This window comes from Mauremys mutica, chromosome 25, assembly GCF_020497125.1.
Source record: "Mauremys mutica isolate MM-2020 ecotype Southern chromosome 25, ASM2049712v1, whole genome shotgun sequence".
NCBI lineage: Eukaryota > Metazoa > Chordata > Testudines > Geoemydidae > Mauremys > Mauremys mutica.
The window spans coordinates 9,770,875-9,792,925 of record NC_059096.1 but is presented as its reverse complement, the minus strand read 5'-3'; the positions used below and the strand labels follow the sequence as shown (position 1 = coordinate 9,792,925).

At 44.0% G+C, this 22,051-nt stretch overlaps 1 protein-coding gene across 4 annotated transcripts in view; it reads left to right on the top strand.

Annotated features, from left to right (window-relative positions):
• Window positions 1-22,051, top strand: part of TLK2 (tousled like kinase 2) — a 55,961-nt gene that overhangs the window by 19,721 nt on the left and 14,189 nt on the right. For 2 of the 4 annotated variants that reach the window (XM_044999648.1, XM_044999647.1), the window contains 9 exons: window positions 978-1,145; window positions 4,526-4,621; window positions 6,166-6,258; window positions 7,969-8,079; window positions 9,054-9,190; window positions 11,450-11,602; window positions 18,077-18,143; window positions 21,470-21,567; window positions 21,959-22,040. In XM_044999648.1, the coding sequence (XP_044855583.1) occupies window positions 978-1,145; window positions 4,526-4,621; window positions 6,166-6,258; window positions 7,969-8,079; window positions 9,054-9,190; window positions 11,450-11,602; window positions 18,077-18,143; window positions 21,470-21,567; window positions 21,959-22,040 (1,005 nt within the window). The remainder of the gene's footprint in view (window positions 1-977; window positions 1,146-4,525; window positions 4,622-6,165; window positions 6,259-7,968; window positions 8,080-9,053; window positions 9,191-11,449; window positions 11,603-18,076; window positions 18,144-21,469; window positions 21,568-21,958; window positions 22,041-22,051) is intronic. The other 2 variants (XM_044999650.1, XM_044999649.1) reach the window with 1 other exon arrangement.

Here is a 22,051-nt window from a genome sequence, read left to right as displayed (position 1 = left end):
CTAAGGGAGGAAAGGTTGCTCAGCTTTCCTAGACTATCCCTTGCCTACTTCAGATCCCCTTATCCCTCAGTTGCAGATTTTACAGCCCTCTGCTCAGATTTCAGTTCTTGCAATGTCCCCATCCCATAAAGCTCTCTATCGGAAAGGAAAGTCTGACTTTAAGACCTACCCCATCGCACGTAAAACAGTCCAGTACTTGGCATTCTGCCGTCGTAACTAATCAGTGTAGCGAATATCATTTGTTCTGATGGTACCAAGCCATGCACAACAGTTAGAAAACCACTGTACAAGATGTGAAAGTAGTTTCCCCTTAGCAGCTGCATATGGGTACCCCCTGAAAAGCTTTGAAATAGGGCTAGTCTTTACCTATCTTACAGTGTATTTTTGCAATTATAATGAGGGCCAAGTTGCCATGACTCCTGGATCCTGATCTTGGTTCAGTTGCTTATCTTAAGTAAATTGAGGCAGAGTTGCTCATCTGTAAAATGGGTATACCTGCACCTCTTGTGAAGCTGGGTGGTTGTAAATGACTTTGAAAAGTACTAAGCATCTGTAGAATGATGATACTGACCTAAAGTGCGTGCTTTGAGATCTATAAGAGCTAGGGATCATTGTTCTGAGCCTTTAAAGAGTGCAAAGGCCTAAATTAAGATATTCTGGTTAAGGCTTTGTGTTTGCAGCTCTTTGCTTGAATGGCCCCAAAATGTGCACGATGGAGAGGGGCAGTATTTCCGTTAGCTAGGGGAAGCCTGTTTTGCACATTCGCATGCATTGCAGCACATTTCAAACATGTTATTCCAGTTACTCCTATTGACCACTGCTGTCAGAGCGATCTTTCCAGGAGCCCTGCTTTTAACAGATCCTCTTTTTGCTGGCTCGCCATTCCTGAGCTGCTGCTTTGCTGACAACAGTTTTGGCAGAACCAGAGAATCGTCTATTTTTTAAAGGTTTATTGTATTTTTTTAAATGTATTACAGCGGCGAGTGGAGCAGCCATTATATGGGGTAGATGGCAGTTCTGCAAAGGAGCCGCAGGAAGAACACTCTCCTCTGCCAACGCTGATGTCTATGATGCTGGCAAAACAGCGGCTTGAGAGTGAGCAGCTGGTACAGAGGGGAGCTGGCCTCTGTTTTGCTTTTGTTTCGGTGAGCAGTCTTTAAAAACCCAAGCCCGGGGCAGAGGCTGTGTTAAGGGATTGGGAATGGGATGTGGAGCCTTTCAGCTCTAGGGCTCTGGTTCACATCCAGCCTGGGTTATTAGTGACAGTCTTTACCATCTGACGGCTGGTTCATGATGTATCTGAAAAGTTGCTGGATCTCCAGGCTTGCCTTCTGGAGAAATCTGTCTGGTGAAGATGCTTTTATTTCAATTTAAGAGGCGAAACTGATAAAGCCAAAGTAGATTCCTGACTGATTTTAGGCTAAACCAACTACTCTCAAATCTGGAGTAACGGCCAATACAGTTGAGAGACAAAGGTGGGTGAGGTAATATCTTTTATTGGACCAACTGCTTTTGGTAAGAGAGACAAGCGTTGGAGCTTACACAGAGCTCTTCTGCAGGTCTGGGAAATGTGCTCAGTGTCACAGGTAAATACAAGGTGAACAGATTGTTTAGCATAAGTAGTTAAACACATTTCAAGGGACCATTCAAAGGTGAAGTGGTGGCCCATTAACTCCTCTCCAGTCATAGGGGAGTAAAGTGTGGGGGAAGCTGGCAGAGGGGGTAAGTGGGTTATATGGCTGTAATAAGCCATAAATCCGTGTCTCTTCAGTCCATAATTTTTATTATCTAGCGAAGTTTTACATTTAAACTCCCAGGCCAAATAAGGACACTTTGCCAGAGAAGTAGATTACATCATGGAATGGGCCACCCAAATACCCCAAGAGAACCTGCTTCAATACAGAAAACTTCCTAGGCTATGTCTACACTGCGCGCCTTACAAAGGCGCAGCTCGCCGCTGCAGCCAGGCCATCGTAAGGTGCACGGTGGAGACACAGTAAAACCACCCAAACAAGGGGTGGTAGCTTCGTGGACAGGAGAGCGGCTCCCACATGGGTGCTTTTTTGTCATTAAAACTTCTGTCGTTCAGGGGGCTGTTTCTTTTTTCCACAGCCCTGAGTGACAAAAGTTTTAACAATGAAAGTGTAGTGTAGACAAAGCCTAAGTGTCAGGGTGATTAAGCACTGGAACAAATTACCTAGGGAGGTTGTGGAATCTCTGTAATTGGTCTAACCTGTTCTTAAAAACCTCCATCACCTGTCAGGAATGGTGTAATTATTACTTAGTCCTGCCTTGAATGCAGGGGACTGGACTAGACGACCTGTTGAGGTCCCTTTCAGTCCTACGCTTGTATGTTTGTCACCCTACACTGGAACCCATACAGTTTATCATCAAACAGTTACAACCCATACTCAATGGGGATGCCATCCTGAAAGAGATCTTTTCTGAATCCCCCTCTCTGGCCTTCAAACAGCCACCCCCTGCCCAGCCTCACTAAGCTCATCAGAAGCAAGTTCCCCACAGACCAGGACGGACCAACTCGAAGAAGCATCAGGGCTTGGCTACACTTGAGAGTTGCAGCGCTGGTGGAGGCTTTCCAGCGCTGCAACTTAGTAACTGTCCACACCTGCAAGGCACATCCAGCGCTGCAACTCCCTGGCTGCAGCGCTGGCTGTACACCTGGTCTGCTTGGGGTGTAACGAGTGCAGCGCTGGTGATGCAGCGCTGCTCGTCAGGTGTGGCCACACACCAGCGCTGTTATTGGCCTCCAGGGTATTAGGAGATATCCCAGAATGCTTTTAACTAAATTACTCTCTTTGTTTTGTTATGCAGCCTCTCTTTGTTTTGTTGTGAACTCAGGGCTCCGGGAGCTGCTTATCTAAAAAACAAACACAGCTCCTGTTTGCTGTGATCAATCTGTAACTGATTGTGAACAATCAAATGAGATAACCCCTGTGAATGAGGCAGGCAGGGGGATGAGTGTTTGCTTGACTAGAGAAACAGCTGCTTATCTGGTCTGCAGGCTGTTTGCAGTTAAGAGTAAGGGGTCGGGAAAATTTTCTGATTTTGCAAGGCAGAGAGCTGATACACAGTGTCGGCTCCAAAAATCCACTCACTCTCTCCCCCGCTCCCTGTCACACTACACCCCACCCCCCCTCTTTTGAAAAGCATGTTGCTGCCACTTGAACGCTGGGATAGCTGCCCATAATGCATCACTCCCAACAGCGCTGCAAATGTGGCCACACACCAGCATTTTCCCTACACAGCTGTATGACCAGCGCTGTAACTCCCAGCGCTGCAACTCTCAAGTGTAGCCAAGCCCTCAGACTCTGCCAGCACAACAGATGCAAAACCTGTGGACGTATCTCCACTGCTGCAATTATCAACACCCCCCACAGAACACCTTTCAAGATCCATGGGTTCTACACATAGCTATCAGGTGTGGTGTACTAGTGAACTAAATGCCCCAATAACAACAGTGGGTGGAACGAGACAACCCCTGCACTCAAATGACCTTTCACAGAAAAATGATAAAAGACCTGTGGGTGAACACAGCACAAAGCGATAACTCTACATCTGACCTCTTCTCCTCCTCAAAGGAAACCTGCACAATACCTTCAAAAGATGAGCCACTCCTAGCTTTTTTTTTTTCTTTCCCTCCACTATGATGGAGAGGTGTTGATGGGCCAGTTCACCTTGAATGATGCCTTGAAATGTGCTAACTACTTGTGCTAAACAATTTATTCCACCTTGTACTTAGCTGTGACGCTCTTGAGTACATTTCCCAGACCTGAAGAAGAGCTCTGTGTAAACTCAGAAGCTTACCTCTCTCACCAAAAGCACTAGGTCCAATAAAAGATATTACCTCACCCACCTTGTGTCTCTAATTTCCTGGGACCAACATGGCTACAACAACACTGCATAAAGACAGCTGAGAACCTTGATGAAATGTTACTGAAGTTATATTAAAGTTAATGGAAACATTGTATTTTGTACAGTATTGTCAACACCAAATGTTCAAAAATCGTGTCAGGCTCATGAAAAATCATGAGATATGATTTTAAAGCCAGAGATTATGTAAAAAATAATTGATTTTTGTGTTTATTTGCCTTCTGCTTTTTGAGCCGTGTGTGTGTATGGGGGAGGGGCTCATTTTGAAGCTTTCTCCACAGCCACTGGGGCTAGAAACTTTTTCTTAAAGAGTGAAGGTTGAAATCGTTGCACATCCACCTGACTCCAGGAGTTGGAGTTTTAAGGAAAACAATAATTAACATGAGACTTATGACAAAATCATGAGAGTTGGCAACACTGCAAGTCTTAACAGATTGAGCTGGGTTTTCTGAAAAGGATCGGTTTTCCTTTTGAAAGCCGAAACCTCTGAAGCGCTTTTTAAATGGATTTATCTGAACAACATGGTGTTGAGACCAGAAAGCATTTTCCATATAAAATGAGTGTGTTTTTGCATGAAGAATTGCAGTCACGTTAATACCTGGTAGTATATAATTATGCTGGCTTTCTGTTGCAGGCCCAGCAAGGCAGCCCCTCTTCTACGGGATCAGGGAACACAGAGCATTCCTGCACCTCCCAAAAACAGATTTCCGTCCAGCACAAACAGACACAGGTATAGGCCAATAAACTGTAGAGCACGTTGCCCCCTTACATCTAAGCTTTACATTTGGTGCAGTTTCAGCACGGGAGGAGAGATCCGAGACATGAGTCTTGGTAGGTGGCAACCTACTGGCTTCATCAGAGGACTGAGTTTGGACTGTTGGATCTATTTGTGGCTCTGCCACCCTGTTGTCACCTTGAACGAGTCCCATGACCTCTTTGTGCCTCAGTTTCTCTCTGTAAAATGGATACTTACATACCTAACTGCTGATGGCGATTACTTGCTCTTTAGAACATTTTGAGACCTGATAAGACATACTCAGGGTCTAACTGATTTTCATATTTGGGGTCAGGAAGGAATTTTTCCCCAGGTCAGATTGGCAGAGATCTTGTGGGATTTTTTTTTCTTTCCTATGCAGTGTGGGTCACTTGCTGGGTTAAAGTAGAGTAAATGGTGGATTCTCTGTAACTTGATGTCTTTAAGTCAAGATCTGAAGTCTTCAGGAGTTCAGCCAGAGGTTAGGGCCCTATTGCTGGCGTGGGTGGGTGAAGTTCTGTGGCCTATGATGTGCTGGAGGTGAGACTAGATCAGTGGTTCTTCACCTGTGGGCTGCTTGCAGCCTAATCGGCACAGAGCAGTGCCCCATGTGACAGCCTCAGGACCATACAGGTAGTATATTGGATGCAGCCCACAATGGTAAATAGGTTGAGAACCACTGGACTAGATGATGATGATGATGGTTCCTTCTGGCCCTAAAGTCTGAGTCTAAGAAACAACTGCCAAATGGTACGGGCTGTTCTTCCCCACTGTACCCATAATTCCTGTTTGTTACAGGGAATCAGATACATAAGTTTTCAGAAACAAAGACTTGTCTGTTTCTGCTGTTAAAAGGGAACAGTTCAGTTCAAAGGAGGTTATTTAAAATGAGAGCATACAAATGGACAAAACCGTCAGATGTAACACTCCCCCACAAGGCCATCGTAGCGTTGTGTGAAGACTAACGTCCTGTCTAATGAATAGTGTGGGTATGTGATGGCCAATCTGAGATCTTCAAGGTGCGCTGTCTTACTCTGTCTACCTACTGAAATTTTAGCTTGGAACTAAAATACATTTGAAATCATGACTGAGAGGCTGTGCATTTTAAGCCTCCCCTCATGCTAGCTGTGTTGTTACTGCCTGGGAGAACATTGGAAACCAGAGGCCTTAAGGGCACGAAACAAAATTCAGGAATGCAATACAGGAATCTATATTTACAGCAGAAGGTGGGGCTTTTGCAGCTCTTCAAATGCCACTGCGATTTCAGTGTTCCCCTTGGCCGAATTGTCTAACACTTGTCTGCTCATATCATCTGACCTTTATGCTGCGGGTGTGCGCCCCAGTAGAAGGAGAAGAGTGAAAATAGAATCCAGAGTTCTAGAATGCGCAAAGCCCTGCTTTCTAGAATAAACTATTGAGAACCATGACAAATGGCCAGAGACGAATATGTAGCAAGCTTTCTGTAGCTGAAATATTACCTATTTTCTTCTGACTTTGATTTGTGATGTTTGTCTCTGCAGTCTGACCTCACAATGGAAAAAATATCTGCACTAGAAAACAATAAAAACTCTGACCTGGAGAAGAAGGAGGGGAGGATAGATGACTTATTAAGAGTAAGTGTGAACAAGGAAAGGCTCTTGTAAAACCTGCTTTTTGGAGCATCCTGGTATTGCAAGAGTTGAACACGTGCACAGATCAGGATTTTCTGTACTACATTTGGAGAAACTGACGCTCTTAGAGAAGGAGGTAACCTGAATACCTTTTCAAAGGATAATTGGCAAATTGGCTAGGCTGAGAAGGGTGGTTCTTGGGGTAGAAGCTATGGGGAGTCTTGCCAGTATATGTAGATACCAAGTGTAGCAGTCAGGCCAGTCTGAGTACAGCTATTCTATCTCATTATTGATACATAAAGGAACTTCTGAATGAACGGTTTCATTCTAAATGATGAGATCTAGTAGACTTGTCACTTGAATCCAAGGAAGTGATGGAAGCTATCCTCTAAATTAGAAAGCATATAAAGCATTAGAAAATATGCTGTGGGGCAGGGAACCCTACCTAGAGGACCTATCGGACATGTAGGCATGCTGTCTACCAGAAGAAAGCAAGAGTCAAGGAGTTGAAAGCAAAACTGAACTTTTCCTCTTATTCCAGACACTTCTGTATTGAAAACATTTCATAAAAAAACTTTTCTGACCACACTAAGGCCCTTATTTTGAAAAGACTATACTTGTGTGTCTGGCCTCCGTATCTAGGAGAATATGTATGTAAAAGAGAGATGCTTTTTATGGCATGGTCAAAAACATGAAAGATTTTGTGTAACACTTTCCAACCAGGATGACAAATAATTCTGTTTCCTAATGACCTCAACAATAACTCCTAAAATCTTTTTTCTTTTTTTTAAGAGGCCTACACCACTCGAGGCTTAACTGGATGCCAAATGACAGATTTTTCTGGTTTTAGATATGTCCTCTTCTAGCCTACAAAGGAAACACCCATGCAAACGTGATGTTCTTGAAAAAATCCCAGTTTCCAGAAAGAGAGTCTATAGCAGAGCTGACCAGCTGTGCCAGAGAGCAATCCTACAGCTGAAAGTGCTAAGGAAGTCAACTTGCTGCTTCCCGTCAGTGCTCACTAGAGAGGAAGGATGGTCCAGTGATTACTGTGCTAGCCTTGGACTTGAGACACTAGTTCAGTTCACTGCTGTGCTATATATTTCCCATGTAACTTTGGGCAAGTTACTTAGGCTATGTCTACACTACAGCTTATGTCAGCATAAATTATGTTGCTTTGTGGGGGAGGGTGAAAAAATCACCCCCCTGAGTGACACAAGTTACACAGATATAAGCGCCGATGTGGACATAATTACACCAGCCCCCACAAGTGGCAATAGCTAAGCTGACAGGAGAGCTCTCTCCCGTCGACTTAGAACGGCTACATTAGAGACATTGCAGTGATGCAGCTGCACCACTGTAAACTCTAGTGTAGCCATGCCCCAAGTCTCTCTCTGCCTCAATTCCCGACCTGTGAAATAGGATAATAGCACTTCCCTATCTCCTGGGGTGTTGTGAGGTTACATTAAAGATTGTGACGTGCTCAGATACTCTGGTAATGGGGACCAGATAAGTACCATAGAGGGTGGATTCACTTGGTCTTTTATCTTGACAACAAGTTGGCTGCTAATTTGCTTTTCTCTGACCTGTTCCCTGGAGCCAGCTGAGTAGAGTACCTTTCAAGATGATATGTGGCTTGGCTTTTTCAGGGCAGCCTTGAAAGTGGAAAGTTCATATCTTGTTTTCGCTGACCTTATGTACTTTCTTTTTTAGGCCAACTGTGATTTGAGACGGCAGATTGATGAACAGCAAAAGATGCTGGAGAAATACAAGGAACGGTTGAATAGATGTGTGACAATGAGCAAGAAGCTCCTTATAGAAAAGGTTAGCCACTAGCTTTCCGAGCCTCTGTATCCAGAGGCACCCAGCTTTGGAAAAAACACTCACTCTGTCATGCCTGTCCTGAACTTTGGAAACTTGCTCTTCAGAATGGAGTGAAACTTGTAGCCATTTGAAATATAGAATTAGAGCTGTGCATTTTGAATCATTTCTCTGAAATGGTGATGAGTGATGGCTTTCAGAGTGCAAAGCCTTTTGGCTTAGTTACTTTTGTCAACCTCAGAAGGAAACCAGACGAGTGGATGCTGAGCAGAATAGTCTCAGTTGTCGCATCTTATAATTCACTTGTCACATCGGATCACAGATGCTAATTTATACTTAGCAGTGCAAGAGAGTATTGGAGGAGACTACACAAGAAGGCCCATGGCCCAGTAAATGGGGGCTAGGACGTGCCAGGTGTCATATGTGCTTTGTGATTTAGGGAAAATCATTTAACTTCTGTCCGTTTCTAGCTGTAAAACGGAGAATGTCTTTGTAAAGCAGTTTGAGTCCTATTGATGAAAGCGCACTATAAAAATACTAGGTTATTGTTTACCAGCTTTCAGCCTGCTTCAGTGTTTAAAGACTTCATTACAGTTAATGTTTTTAATTTACTCTTTTTAAAAAAAAATGTAACTGTTTAACCATTTACATCTGATGTGTGCAGGTATCAGGGGAAATATTGTGGCAGTGCTGAAAACTTGTTTGAATTGCTTTAGTTGCGGCACTGATAGGTCTTAATTGGGCATGATCTCCTGTCTGTGAAAGTGAGGGATTTGTAACTGGGTGGAGCTGAATGTTGTGTAGAACAGGTTCTGTGCAAGCATCACTAACTGAGCTTTGCCAGTTCATCTTGATCCTTGTCGATGGCAATATTAAGAGTTGGCTAAGAATAGAGTATTTAAATACTGCATAACTTTCAGCTCAAAATTGATCATTGATGGCTGCTGATTCAACACTTCTGTCTTGTCTTCCTTCAGTCAAAACAGGAAAAGATGGCATGCAGAGATAAGAGCATGCAGGATCGACTGAGACTGGGTCACTTCACTACAGTCCGGCATGGGGCCTCTTTCACTGAGCAGTGGACAGATGGCTACGCTTTTCAGAACCTCATCAAGTAAGAGTAGAAGCATCCTTGTCTTTCTCATGAGGCAGAAAAGAAAATCCATCTCTTGTGCCTCTCATCCCAAAGCACTTTTGACTAATATGTGAGCTATATGTGGTGCTCTGTACCACCCTTTAAATTGAAACTGAGCTACTATTTGACAATGCACAAACAATAGACAACATTTTTAGGCCAGACAGCAAAGAATTTCCTTCCAGTAAAAACTCTATTGCAGTTTAAGGAGTCAGAATCTAATTACCAGAGTTGGTGTGGCCAGAACACTGGGCTAATGCTGCCTCTTACAAAAAAGGCCACAGTCACGGCCTCTATCTTACACCCATTTGAAATACAGAAAAGATAAAGATTGAATGAGTTAAAGGGACACATCTTAAATTATATAGTGCTAATTATTACCTGTGCCTTCAGTTAGAAGTGAAACTTGATTAAAACTTATTTTTAACTCTTTTTGCAACTTCTCATATCTTGGAACATCCGTGAAGTTAGTCTCACTTCTGGTTCTTTCTTCAGCAGTGTTTTGGTTGCAAGCAGTACAGGGAAATTGTGTATGCGTTCTTTAACAAATAGTGGAGACATTTCTCTTGGGCTCAGGTTTTTGTTTAAAAATTATTTTTTAGAAATATCTAAGTTTTAGGCCAAAACTGAATTGCTCCTTTTAAGCCTATCTTAACTGATGGTATATATTTGACAGCAGTGCACGTCTATGGTGAAAACAGATTTGCTTTATAAAATAAATTCTTTGAGAGCAGCTAAACCTATAGAAGAGCTAATGGCAGTAGAATTCAAACCTGTTTCCTTTTAGGGAGAAAGAGCCTCCCTTTTTCTCCTATCCTATCCCAGCTACCTGGCCATGGTGGTCTTATCTCCTTCCCTTCTCTGATGCTTCAGAGGAAGGCAAAACCATTCTCAGTGCACCTGGCCAACTATGCAATGCTGGGGCAGGGGGAATAGGACTGCGGAGGAGAGCAGGAATCCTATCCTCATTCTGACTTCAGTCTGCTTACACCTTGGATCTTTAGATGGATTTTCACAACTGCATGTGTTATGGTTGGTCGGAACAGGCTGTGTATATTATTTTAAAGAAGTTTTCTAAAAGAGAAAATCCACAATACTTAACTTTTTTTCTGGCAACAATGTTCAGAGAGAGAAAGGAGCTGCATAACCCAGGAAATGGAAATGACAAAACCCTTTTACACAACTCATCAATAGAAGTACCCTGTAAATGCCTGCCTGGCCCCGGCCATTAAGTGGGACTTCCATGCAAATAAATCTCACATGAAGTAGTGTGTTATTTACAAGCATGCAAAGACAAGAGCATGCACAATCCCCTAAGACTGAGTCACTTCTTTCTAGTCTGACCTGGGAACCCATTTCATCAAGCAGTGCACAGATGGTCAGGGGCTTTAGAGTCTCCTTTAAGGGAAGAAGTCCTCCTTTGCTTTTGCTGCAAGAGACATGAAACTAGAGGTGCTTTTGAAAGTTTGACCCGCAATCTCTAACTCCCATTTTGTGACTTAACTGCCAGAGTGTCATTGAAAGCTGATGGAACTTCGTCTCCCAAGTCATTTTGGTGCTTTTCAAAATTTTACCCCGTGTTTTAAATTAAAATGACAAGCAGTTTTAATGAGAGCTTTCTTCTGCAAGAAGATGGTCCATCATTGGTGGGATTGAAAAAGGATTGAGTTGCTTTAAGGAGTTGCCTTTAAGAGCTAGGGATCATGTGACCATAACTTTGCAGTAGAGGATTCACTTAGCAGGCTGTGCTGGACGTCAGTGTTAGTCTTTAACGGGGAAGACAGCAGTCTAGAATAGATCCTTTTAGGGACCTGTGAAAAGTGAGTGGCGTAAGTGAGTGACAAAGCCAACCATAAATCATCGTTCATTTTTGGGTTTTCTTTAAGATGGTCTCAACTCCTCACTAGTAAAGAGATTGTCACCTGCGTGAATATTATGATTTGGGCACAGGATTTAATCTGTTGGAGGGTTTCTCAGATTTCAGCAAATGAAGACTCCCTTGCTCTATAAATCGTGACTGACCTTTATCAAGTTGAAGGATTTGACACCTCCCTCCCACAGTTGGCATGTCTTTCCATACTTTGTGTTAAAACACTTGATTTACTCATCCTAGGAGTAGGTGATTTGAATATCATTTTGCTAATCGGGGGGCGGGAAATGTAATTAGTCATCTGTTTCCATTACTTGTATTTTTATAGTCTGCCCCTTTCTTGCCTCACCCCACTCCCTCTCCCCAAGGCAACAGGAGAGGATAAATTCCCAGCGGGAGGAGATAGAAAGACAACGAAAGATGTTAGCGAAACGGAAGCCGCCTGCCATGGGACAGACCCCTCCAGCAAGCAACGAGCAGAAACAGCGAAAGAACAAGACCAATGGAGCAGAAAACGAAACGTATGTTATATGGCTTTGTATTGGGACATTCCAGAGCAGCAGTGTTTTTATAGGATATAGATATCTTCTGGGAAATGGAATACTGCACTCACTTCTAAGCTTTACTGTTTAGCTCATAGACATTCCTTGTAAAAAATAATAATAGTAATAATTATAGAATAAATCTAGCATTCAGGAACTTGTGGCTGCAGCCCTAAATATTTTCCATTGGTGTGAAATAGGGATCAATGTTGCTCATAGCAAGTTTGGAGAGTAGAATTTTCTTTTTTTCATGTGCAAGCAGTATTTTTTTTAAGCATTGCAGCTGCATCTGTATCTAGCCTCAGACTTGAGAGACTAAATGGTGCAAATATTTTGTTCTTTGCTGAAATTTTCCAATCAGATTTATCAAATACTCTCTCCAGATTCCAACACAACTGGGCATTTCGCACCTCCCAGTAAAGAAATGGTATATGGGTTAGGAGTATTTATCCCGTTGGGATTTCTTTTGAGGATTTCCAAATAAATCATCAGGTATATTGGGGAAAGATTCTCCACATAGTATGACACTTAAAGCAGTCCTTTCTATCTCCAAAGCACTTGCCAACGTCAGCTAATTCCACTGGCGGGGAGGGGAAAGATCGTGCTCTCTTCTCCAGTAACTGAATCTTTTCTCTTGTGCACAAGATGTTTTCAGTGAATTTATTGCTCTCCAAACGTGCCATCTTGACCCTTCTGGAGACTAAAGCCATTTTTCTCCAGAACAATTTAGCATGGACAGTGGTGAGTCCAGGCTTCCCTGCCTCCCCAGTAGGTGTTGTTCCTTCTTCCAAGCCAGGATTATCTCCGAGGATGCTGGGGGTGGAGTTCAGTCTCCAAGTCCATTTCCTCCTTGTCTCTTCTGCTGACACTACCAAGGGGGTCAATTACCAAGTATGTTGGATCTCTTGTGTTAAGGAAACCTACCCACTAGGAAGTAAACTACTGGCTTATCTATAGTATGCCGCAAGCTGGGGTGTGACTCCACTGTGCACTAGCCCTCCACACGCTAACTGTCCATGTGCACCCTGCTGCCGTACCTTAACAGTTACTTAGTGTGCTGTGATCTAGTCCTTGAAACAGAACTCGTTAAAGTGTATTAACTGTTAAAGCATGTCAGCAGGGTCCACATGGACAGTTACTTTGCTGCAGGCTAGTGTGGGGTAGCTTGCCACAATCTAAACGTTTGGGTAGACAAGCACTCAGTTCAGTTGACTACCTGGGGCTTCCATGAAGCACTTGGCCACCATTAACCAAGGCAGCATACATATTGCTGACCTAATGGTGAAAGGCTCCATCCCCTATAGCCCAAGCTTCCGAGCCAGCTGTTCCGTCTCCCTGCTGCTACTCCCAGACTTCTCTTCCTTCCTGCCATGTTTCTATCTCCCCTCTTCTCCTTTAGAGTTCCTTTCATCTTGTGCTCTTTCATTCCTTACCTCTCTTTACTCATTCAGTCCTTCTCCTTGGTTCCTAGAAAGGTCCATTCCGCACTCAGGGTCCCATGTAAATGTCCCCTAAATACAGGATCATAATTTGAATGGCTTTCTATATTTCATGTTGCTAAAACTGCTGTGTGGGGATGGCATGACTTGGTGGAGCTGATGAGAGCCCAGGGCCCTTCTGCCTTTTCAATTTCTATTTCACACTGTGCCCATGTAACAAAAGCTGCCACTGCTTTTTGGCACTCAGGATAAAAATGTCAAAGAACTGAATGAGCCATGGAGAGAAGTCTCCTCCCTTACGGGCATGGCACTTCCTCTTTCATGGTTGATGCGTGTTGTCTGGTTGAATTGTAGTGGAACGTGTTACCTGTGCTTTGGGCAAATAGAAGGCTTCCGTAGCAAAGATAAATCCCAAACCATTAACTGTGGCTTATGTCACACATGTCAGTTGCTATATACTCCTTTCCAGTAACACCAGTATGAATCAGCACACGCACTGGGGTCTGGAAGTGCAGACTGAATGCCTGTACATGATTATTTTAAAATCTTGGGAAGAATAAAGACTTTTCACAGCTTGCAACTATAAACTTGAGGGGACAAGAGAATGTTTATGGCTCTTTCCCACTTCCTCTAGAAGATTTGCCGCTTAGAATGTATGGCTAGTAAGACCAGGCCTGATGTTTGGAAGGGGCAAGACTTTTAATCAGGTGTTTATTGTGCCTGATGCAGAATCTTAGGCTATGTCTACGCTACTGCGATGAGTCGACCTACGCTACGCAACTCCAGCTACGCAAATAACGTAGCTGGAGTCGACATACCTTAGGTCGAGTTATCATGGGGTCTACACTGCGGGGGGTTGATGGGAGAAAATCTCCTGTCGACTTACCTTTCTCTTCTCGTTGGAGGTAGAGTACAGGGGTCGACTGGAGCGCGATCTGCAGTCGATTTGGTGGGTCTTTACTAGACCCGCTAAATCAATTGCCGGTGGATGGATCTCAGAGCATGGATCCCTGCTGTAGTGTAGACCTGCCCTTAATGTAGTTATGTATGTCCAGCTATATCTGCTGTTTGTCAGCCTCGTGAATAGCACCGATATTCTTCAAATTTAGGGTGACTTTTTAGTGGTTAGCACAGTTGCTGGAGACATCTTGTAAAGTTGGCAGGCACCAGGCACATGTGGTCAGGATGGAGTTCGTTAGCCTCCGAAAACCTTGCTTTTTGAAATGGGCTGAGCAATTGGTATAATCAGGACAAGCTGGATTTTTACTAATTCGTTATATTGTAACCTTTGGTTCTAATGGAAACAAACCCTGATATTAACCAACATTGAAGCTCTCGCTGCAGTGTATGGAGTCGGAGGCAATTCAGGGCTGAAGTTAATATTCCACTAACCTTTCCCCTGGGGTCTAGGCATTGCAGTCTGTAAGAGATACGCAAGCTTCCCCCACTGTTCTCATAAACTTCGCTGCAGTGGGGCCGTCAGAATTTGGAATGTTCTTGTTTTATCAGTATGTGTCAGCATAGTATGAATGTATGTTTGATTTTAAAAGCAGTTGCCTGGTAGCTAATTATATTATGGGTATATGTCAGCAGTGGCCAAACTTATTGACCGTCCGAGCCACGTGCAATAATCCTAAGAAGTTTGAGAGCCGGGTGCACCTGCCAGGGCTCAGTGCTTCTGCCCTGTGGCAGAGTGGTGGGGCTTGGAGCTTCAGTCCCACAGGAGCTACCAGCCGGGGCTTGGAGCTTCAGCAAGAGCAGGGCTGAAGACCTGAGCCTCGTCAGGTGCCTCCCACTGGGCTGAAGCTCCTAGACCCCCAGCCCCACCGTCCTGCTGGAGGGCAAAAGCCCCGAGCTCTTCCCCCTCCGCCCGTCTGATAAGTGGAGAATGGGGTGGGAGGCTGTGCGAGCTGCATTTTGGGCACCCCGGTTGTATTTAGGCGGAGGGTGCGGGCACTTTTGCTCTACACAATAAGTGTGTAATATTTTGATACTTTCTAACTCAGTGTTTACTTGTAGGTGATTCTTTTAGTTTCTTTAAATTTCTCCACCGATGAAATAGTATTGTTTTGATAGAATTGTGCACATCATCTCCTCTTAAAGTAGCGTTGCCACTCGTGTAAAATTCCCTTCACGTGCTTTTCAACTTCAAAATACTTCGCAAAAATAAATCCTCGTTATTGCAGCAAGTTATTAATCTTATTGTATTTCCTTGGGCTGCCCCAGACATGCAATTTCTGGCTGACAGTGTAGCTCTGCAGGCTGAAAGTTTGGGGTTTTACCTACAAACCATTTCAAGGATCATGGTGGATTCTCCATCACTGGCAACTTTTAAATTGTGATGGGATGTTTCTCTAAAAGATCTGCTCTAAGAATTACTTTGGGAAGGTTCTCTGACCTTTGTGAGACAGGACGTCAGACCAAATGGTCTCAATGATCCCTTCTGGCCTTGGAATAAATAAGATTTTCCTTCAGTCATAAGTAATAATCACTGAGTGTTTCCCAAATCCCTTCTCTGAAAAAATAGCCATTTTCAGTGCTTTAAAAATGGCCACCCTAGTGCATTGTAAATGTCATCCAGATTCAGCAGGAGTTGGGCGCTAAATCCTTTGGGATCCTTTAAAAAGCACAGATGTCATCTTGGTTAGGGTGTCTTAAAAGGGAAGAGAGGTCCTCCTGTGATAGGAGCATCGAGCCAAGATTTACCCAAGAGTAGTTATGAAATTCAGTCACCACCTGAAAATAGGCATCTATAATGTAAACATGGCTGTAATTTAAGGCAGGAAGCTGAATTTGTAGGGGTTTTTGTGGTCCAGTGTGTTCGTAGCATAGCTCGGGCTGTCACAGAGCTCTCAGCTAGAATGGAAGTTGTGTATTTCAAGTGTGTTTATATTAAATAGGACAGTGTTTATTTTCCAGCCTCCTTGGCTTTTTTAAAATACTAGAAGTGAGCATGTAGCTATTTCTGGACATACTAATCCAGTGATGGCCATTCTATTGCTTGTCTAAAATGGATAGATTTTCACTGTTTCACGCTGTGTGTGTCTTACACACAACCCACATTTGGTTTATTCAGTTGTTCAGGTACCCCAAATCCTACAATAGCAACCAGTTGTCAAAGCTTGCTGAAAACAGTGTTCAATCTGGGAAGGCTTCTTTAAAGCCAAGTAAATTTGAGATTACAGAACAATCTGGATTAATTGGATCTGGTTTAAATGCAGGTCAGCTTGTTTCTTGAGAGCTTGTGTTGTAATCTGTTCTCCGAGGAAGAACTACCAATATGCCACGCGACTTTTTGTTCAGAGTCCCTGTGTAAACATTGATGGTATTGGTTGTATTTTTTTAGTACAGATTGTTAATTTGGAATGTAGTGATCTTTTGCAGTAAGGGGGATTTACAAGGAGAACCTACATCCTGAATATTGGACTAAATGCTTGTTCAGACAACGGTAAAGCAGGCAAATTCCAATTATACTTGCTGTTCAACTGTAGCTGAATTTATAGCTACCACTAAGGGTAGGTCCATACTTACCGCGCGGGTCGACGCGGTGAGTTCGACTTCTCGGAGTTCGAACTATCGCGTCTAATCAAGACGCGATAGTTCGAACTCCCCACGCGCTCCAGTCGACTCCGGAACTCCACCACCGCGAACGGCGGTGGCGGAGTCGACCTTGGAGCCGCAGAGTTCGACCCCGCCGCGTCTGGACGGGTGAGTACTTCGAACTAAGGTAGTTCGACTTCAGCTACGCTATTCGCGTAGCTGAAGTCGCGTACCTTAGTTCGACCCCTTCCCCCCCCCCCATAGTGTAGACCAGGCCTAAGAGACATCCATTTGAGAAGCAGGTATATTAACTAGGACATTGAGTAATCCTGGCTCTTACGTTTTAAGGGCTAGCCATTGTTGTAGGAAATGTTTGTGGAGGAGGGCAGGTTGGGATTTATAAGGTCCTTCTAGGCTGCTATACACCATCCTGCAATTGCCTTGCCTGCCCCACTGCTATGTCAGGCTGTCTCTAGCATGCCAGGAGCGGTACAGGAACAGAAGAAGCTAGAGATGGGCAAGATGTGGCATAGAGCCCAGAGCTGTTCTGCACAGAGATGTCTCTTTAGCAGCATGAAGCTCAGAGAGTGGAGCTGCCTTCTAACACTCAGCGTGGTACTGAGTTGCTAGGGAAGTGAGAAGCATAACGCTGTGGAGCTGAGGAGGTGGCTAGAAGTTGGGAGAGAGCTGAGGCTTCTGTCAGGGGGAACAAGAGGAGGAGAGAATTAAAGGTATGTATTTCTGCCCCCTCACCCCTCAGATCAATCTTGTGGGTCTAACATTGACAGCTGCAAGTGGTAGTGTGCTTTTTACACAACAGTCAGTGGGATTCTGAAGAGTTTGAAAGTCATGTAATGTAGCATCCCAGAGGTAGTTCTCTGTAGATTTCTAATGAGATCTGATTCAACAGGTTTTTAAAAAAATAAATAAAAATGCGAAACAGTTAAATTTCAGAAATAAAACAAATCTGAACATTCAAAAAGTGAAGGTTTCTGACGCAATGTTCAATATTTACAGAATCTCCTCTTGGTTTTCTTTGTTAGGAGTAAACCTTAGTAAATTAAATATGTACCATGAAATAGACTTCAGACATGCACAGTGCTGTATTACAGCATGTCAAGACTTGAGCACTATCTTCAGTACGAGAGATACTGCAGAATGTGCTATACAAATTTCAAACAATCTGTCAGTTGCTGAAGGATACAGCACACGATGCTCCTTCCTATTGCTGAGCAGATTATTAAATGGGTTTGTATGCGGCATGGTACGCTGAAAATAGTCCATCTGCTGGACAGGAATTGCACTAGAATGGAACTTTATTTACCAGTGCCATGGTAAGTTGGCTGCATTGAAGCTTATTCTCTCTCCCTCGGGCGGTCCTGTTTAGACCAGCCTGGCTACTTGAAACTGTAACCGAGACTGTGCTTACAAATGTGTTGGATATGCCTGTGACACTGTTCTCTTGTGTACGCAGGTTAACGTTAGCTGAATATCATGAACAGGAGGAAATCTTCAAACTCCGATTAGGTCATCTTAAAAAGGTAAAGAACTCATTACTGAAATTGCTCTAAGAGGCACTGGGCCAGCTACCTATGAACAGTAGTGGTAGCTATCTTTGTGTAAGAGTTATTGGCCCGAATGCAAAAAAGGAGACAGGCACATAAATCCCAGTTTTGGCTCCACTGCGAAGCACAAAATTCTTGCTGAACCCTGTAGGCTCCTAAATTCACTACGTTTTCAGAGTAAAAGTTCCCAGGTGCCTGTGTTCCTGCCTCTGGGCACATATACTGCTGCCTCCCTCTAGGCCTGAGGTCCCCAGAGTGTGTGGGGTGCCCCCCTACGAGGGTGCGGAGGAAAGTCCAGGAGGGCTCAGTGGGCCTGGTTCAGCCCCCACAGGGGAGGGAGGGAGCGCCACCCAGTCCCTCCCCGCCCCCAGCCTCGGAGCAGCTCTGCTCTTGGGCCACGCTGGCCGCGGCCCCATTCTGAGACCCTCCCCCAGCTGCGGCTCCAGCCTCGGCCCCTTACCCCTGGCTGTGTCGTCCCTGTCCCCAGAGCCGGGGCCCCGCTCCTGGCCCGGGAAAGGCACAGATCAGGGGTAAGTGGGGTGTGTGACCCTCAAAAGTTTGGGATCTGCTGCTCTAGGCATCTGGATGTGCATATCCCACCTCAGCCCCAGTGTGATAGGCGCTCAGCCACCAAAGTGGCATGCTGGACCCAATCCAGTAGGCGGACTCAGAGTCCACCTGCCGGATCAGGTCCCATTCAGAATTCGCCAGGAGAAGGAGCTGGTGGTTCCCACCTTACAACTTTTAGCCCAGTGTTGAAAGCGCTTCCTGGGACATGGAAGATGCAGGTTGAATTTCCCCATTTCTGCTGGGAGTGGGGAGGGGATTTGATGAGGGCATCCACCTCATCCGCATCCAAGGCAAGTGCTGCTCCTCTGGCTTCTTGCAAAACTGCTTAGGTGACAGACTCCAAAGAGTGAATATCCAGCAGAGGTAGGTGTCCCTCTGCAGCCTGGATTTAGATGCCCATCTCCCTGAGAGGGGCAGGGTGTAGGGTACACCTCTCTTCCTGGCATCTCTCCTTGGCTAGTTCAAGCAGCTCCCTGCCTAGTGTGCTGGCTCTTGTGAATCCCATTCTGAGGGGTCTGTCTCTCTTGCCATTCGCTGCGTAGGGAACCTAGGTGCTTAATTCAGGCTTTGTGAATCACACTGATTTTTCCTGGCACCTAAAAGTTGGGCATCATGAGGTTCAGCAGCACACGGCCTAACTCCTTGTGTGTGTCCAGGCCATTGTAACTTGTCTGACAGATGAGCGTTCTTACTGTATTTCCCAGGGCAATAGTGTCAAGGAGAGAGGTGTTCAGAGCTTCCTACTAAGGCTGTATGTTTGTCATAGCTATAACCTCCATGATCTGCAGGGTTTTTAAATGAGACCCCTATAGGTCACCCCAGCCAGCCCACTACAGAGCACAGCATATGTCCAGCGTAGGGGGCAGGGAATATGTATGGGCTTAGCCAGCTTACTGGAGCCCAGTGGAGAGAAGTGTGGATTTTTTTTAAAAGCTCTTTAAACCATTGTCTAATTTGTAATAGAAATATGACTTTCTCATGACAAAGCCTATGAATTAAAATATTGGGTGCCACGACTTCTTTCACTAAAGTTATGATATTTATACCCCGTACTATTCCCCGCCACCAAGTGTGACTCTCTATTTTTGCCACAACAAGCAACCAGTCTCCTGCTTGCACTCTAGACAAATCTATTCAGCGCTCTTTGATAACTCAGGATAATAATACTCCCTTATAAAATCATACATTTTTCCTTCTCGTTGGCATCAGCAGGAGCTCTCTCTGCAAACAAACTTATTTTTAGGTAATTGTTTGCTTCCTTATTAACTCTTTAGTCACTATAGTCTTTTATTAAAGCAGCTCAGAAAACTTTGACCGATACAACTTCAGCAAAAACTAGACAAGAATATTTTCTCAAGCATCTTTTCAGTTTCCTGACCAGATCAGATTGCCATTAACACTAAAATAGGGATGGGGTGGAGTTACTTGCTTTGATTTGAGGAAACTCCTTTTGTAGCATCTGGCTTCAAAGAGAGTAGCTTTTCTGTCCCTTGGGGAGTAAGACAGATGGGCCATTTGGCCTTCAGTGTTTTCACTGGCCAGTATCTGAATCCTGCTTTTACCAATCGCATCCTGAATGTGAAGGCCTTGCCTACGCTACTCAGTTTTCTTTTACCCAGCATTGCTTCCACTGCTGCTTGCAATGATGGGTATTACAGTGTATACAGGGCCAATTGCATGTAAACCACACCATGTCCTCTGTATCTACTATGGGCAAGGCTAGAGTAGACGACATGGAGCTCAAGCGATATTTATCCTGTAGCTACCTCCATTCCTACCAATGGAGGAAATCACAGGTCCACTTTTTGTCCGTGTAACATGTAGCCCAGAACAGAAGAATCCATTTAGAACTTGACCTTTACAGAAAATGAAGTAATGCTCTAGGATTGTCTCATTGTCTGAGGCTGTGCTTACCCTCCTCCACCTTTGGGAACTGGCTCATTTTTAATCAGTGAAAATAGAATACGAGTTGAAAAGGAGTGGAGTCTAATGTGATAATCCACGTATAATTTGAAACCTGGTGGAAGCTGTCAGTAAAAGCTTATGTACCCTGATTCAACGGTCTGAGTAAAAGGGCAGAATCAACTACTTAGAATCTCCCTTCCTTTCAGGGGTGAAGTTAAAACTACGTGCAGCATGGAAAGCCAAAGCTCTGGGTAGCCCACATCCTCCCACTTCCTGGAGATATTTTCGTTTTCTGTGGCTCGTCTGGAAACCACTGGGCTTTTTATAAATTTGAAAAGATATCAAGATGCTGCTTAAGATATAAAGTTACAGCTCTGTTCCAGAATCTGTGCAACTTTTAGACGGGTCTTGGCTGTTTTTATCATCAGTGATACTCATTAGTTTCCACATGAGACACTTCAAACTTTCAGAATTACCTGCTGTTTAATCTTCCTGTACAATTCTAGGATACTTTGTTTTCACTGAAAGCGTATCATTTAATCACTGTGTTCCCAACTGCTGGAACTGAGGAAAACATAATTAACACATTGGCTGCAGGAAAGAGGAGGAACTTGTACCAACTCCCATGTGTAGTTTGGATGAATAGTCACAAGCAAAACAGCCCAATAGTTTCCCCCTCCTACTTGTTATCTTGAAGTTGGCTATAATCCACAGTTTTCATTCTACCAAACCAGTCATGTACCATTAAATTCCAGTTAGTGTGTCCATAAATCAGGTGAAACTAGCTACCCAATGTCTTGAACTGTTTGTCATCATTTTTCATACAGGAAGAAGCAGAGATCCAGGCGGAGTTGGAACGACTAGAGAGAGTTAGAAATCTACATATCAGGGAATTGAAAAGGATACACAATGAAGATAATTCACAGTAAGCACTGGGAGGCATGTAGGGGAGAGAATAGGCGTCAGATGGTAACTTCTCAAGGAACGCTAAATTCTCTTAGGATACATTTGTTTGGTAACAGGAATGCACCATGCTTAATTCTGCTTTTAATATCCTGCCACCCACTGAGATATACAGTACTGTGCTGACTTAAAAGCATTTGCGTGTCAAATGTGTAGGATTTAATACTTTACAAATGACTTTGGAAGCTTTTGCAGTGTCATTGATAAATTACTATCCAGCTGTTTGAAAACTGGACATAAATAACCACCTTTTTGAGGCTTAATATGAAGTGTCCTCTCTGAGCTGTATAATAGCTGTGACTTCTTATTAGTAGATGGCATTACCATTGTCAATGTTAAATTGTCCTCTCCAGATTTAAAGACCATCCAACGCTAAATGACAGATATCTTTTGCTACATCTTTTGGGTAGAGGAGGCTTCAGTGAGGTATATAAGGTAAGTTTGAA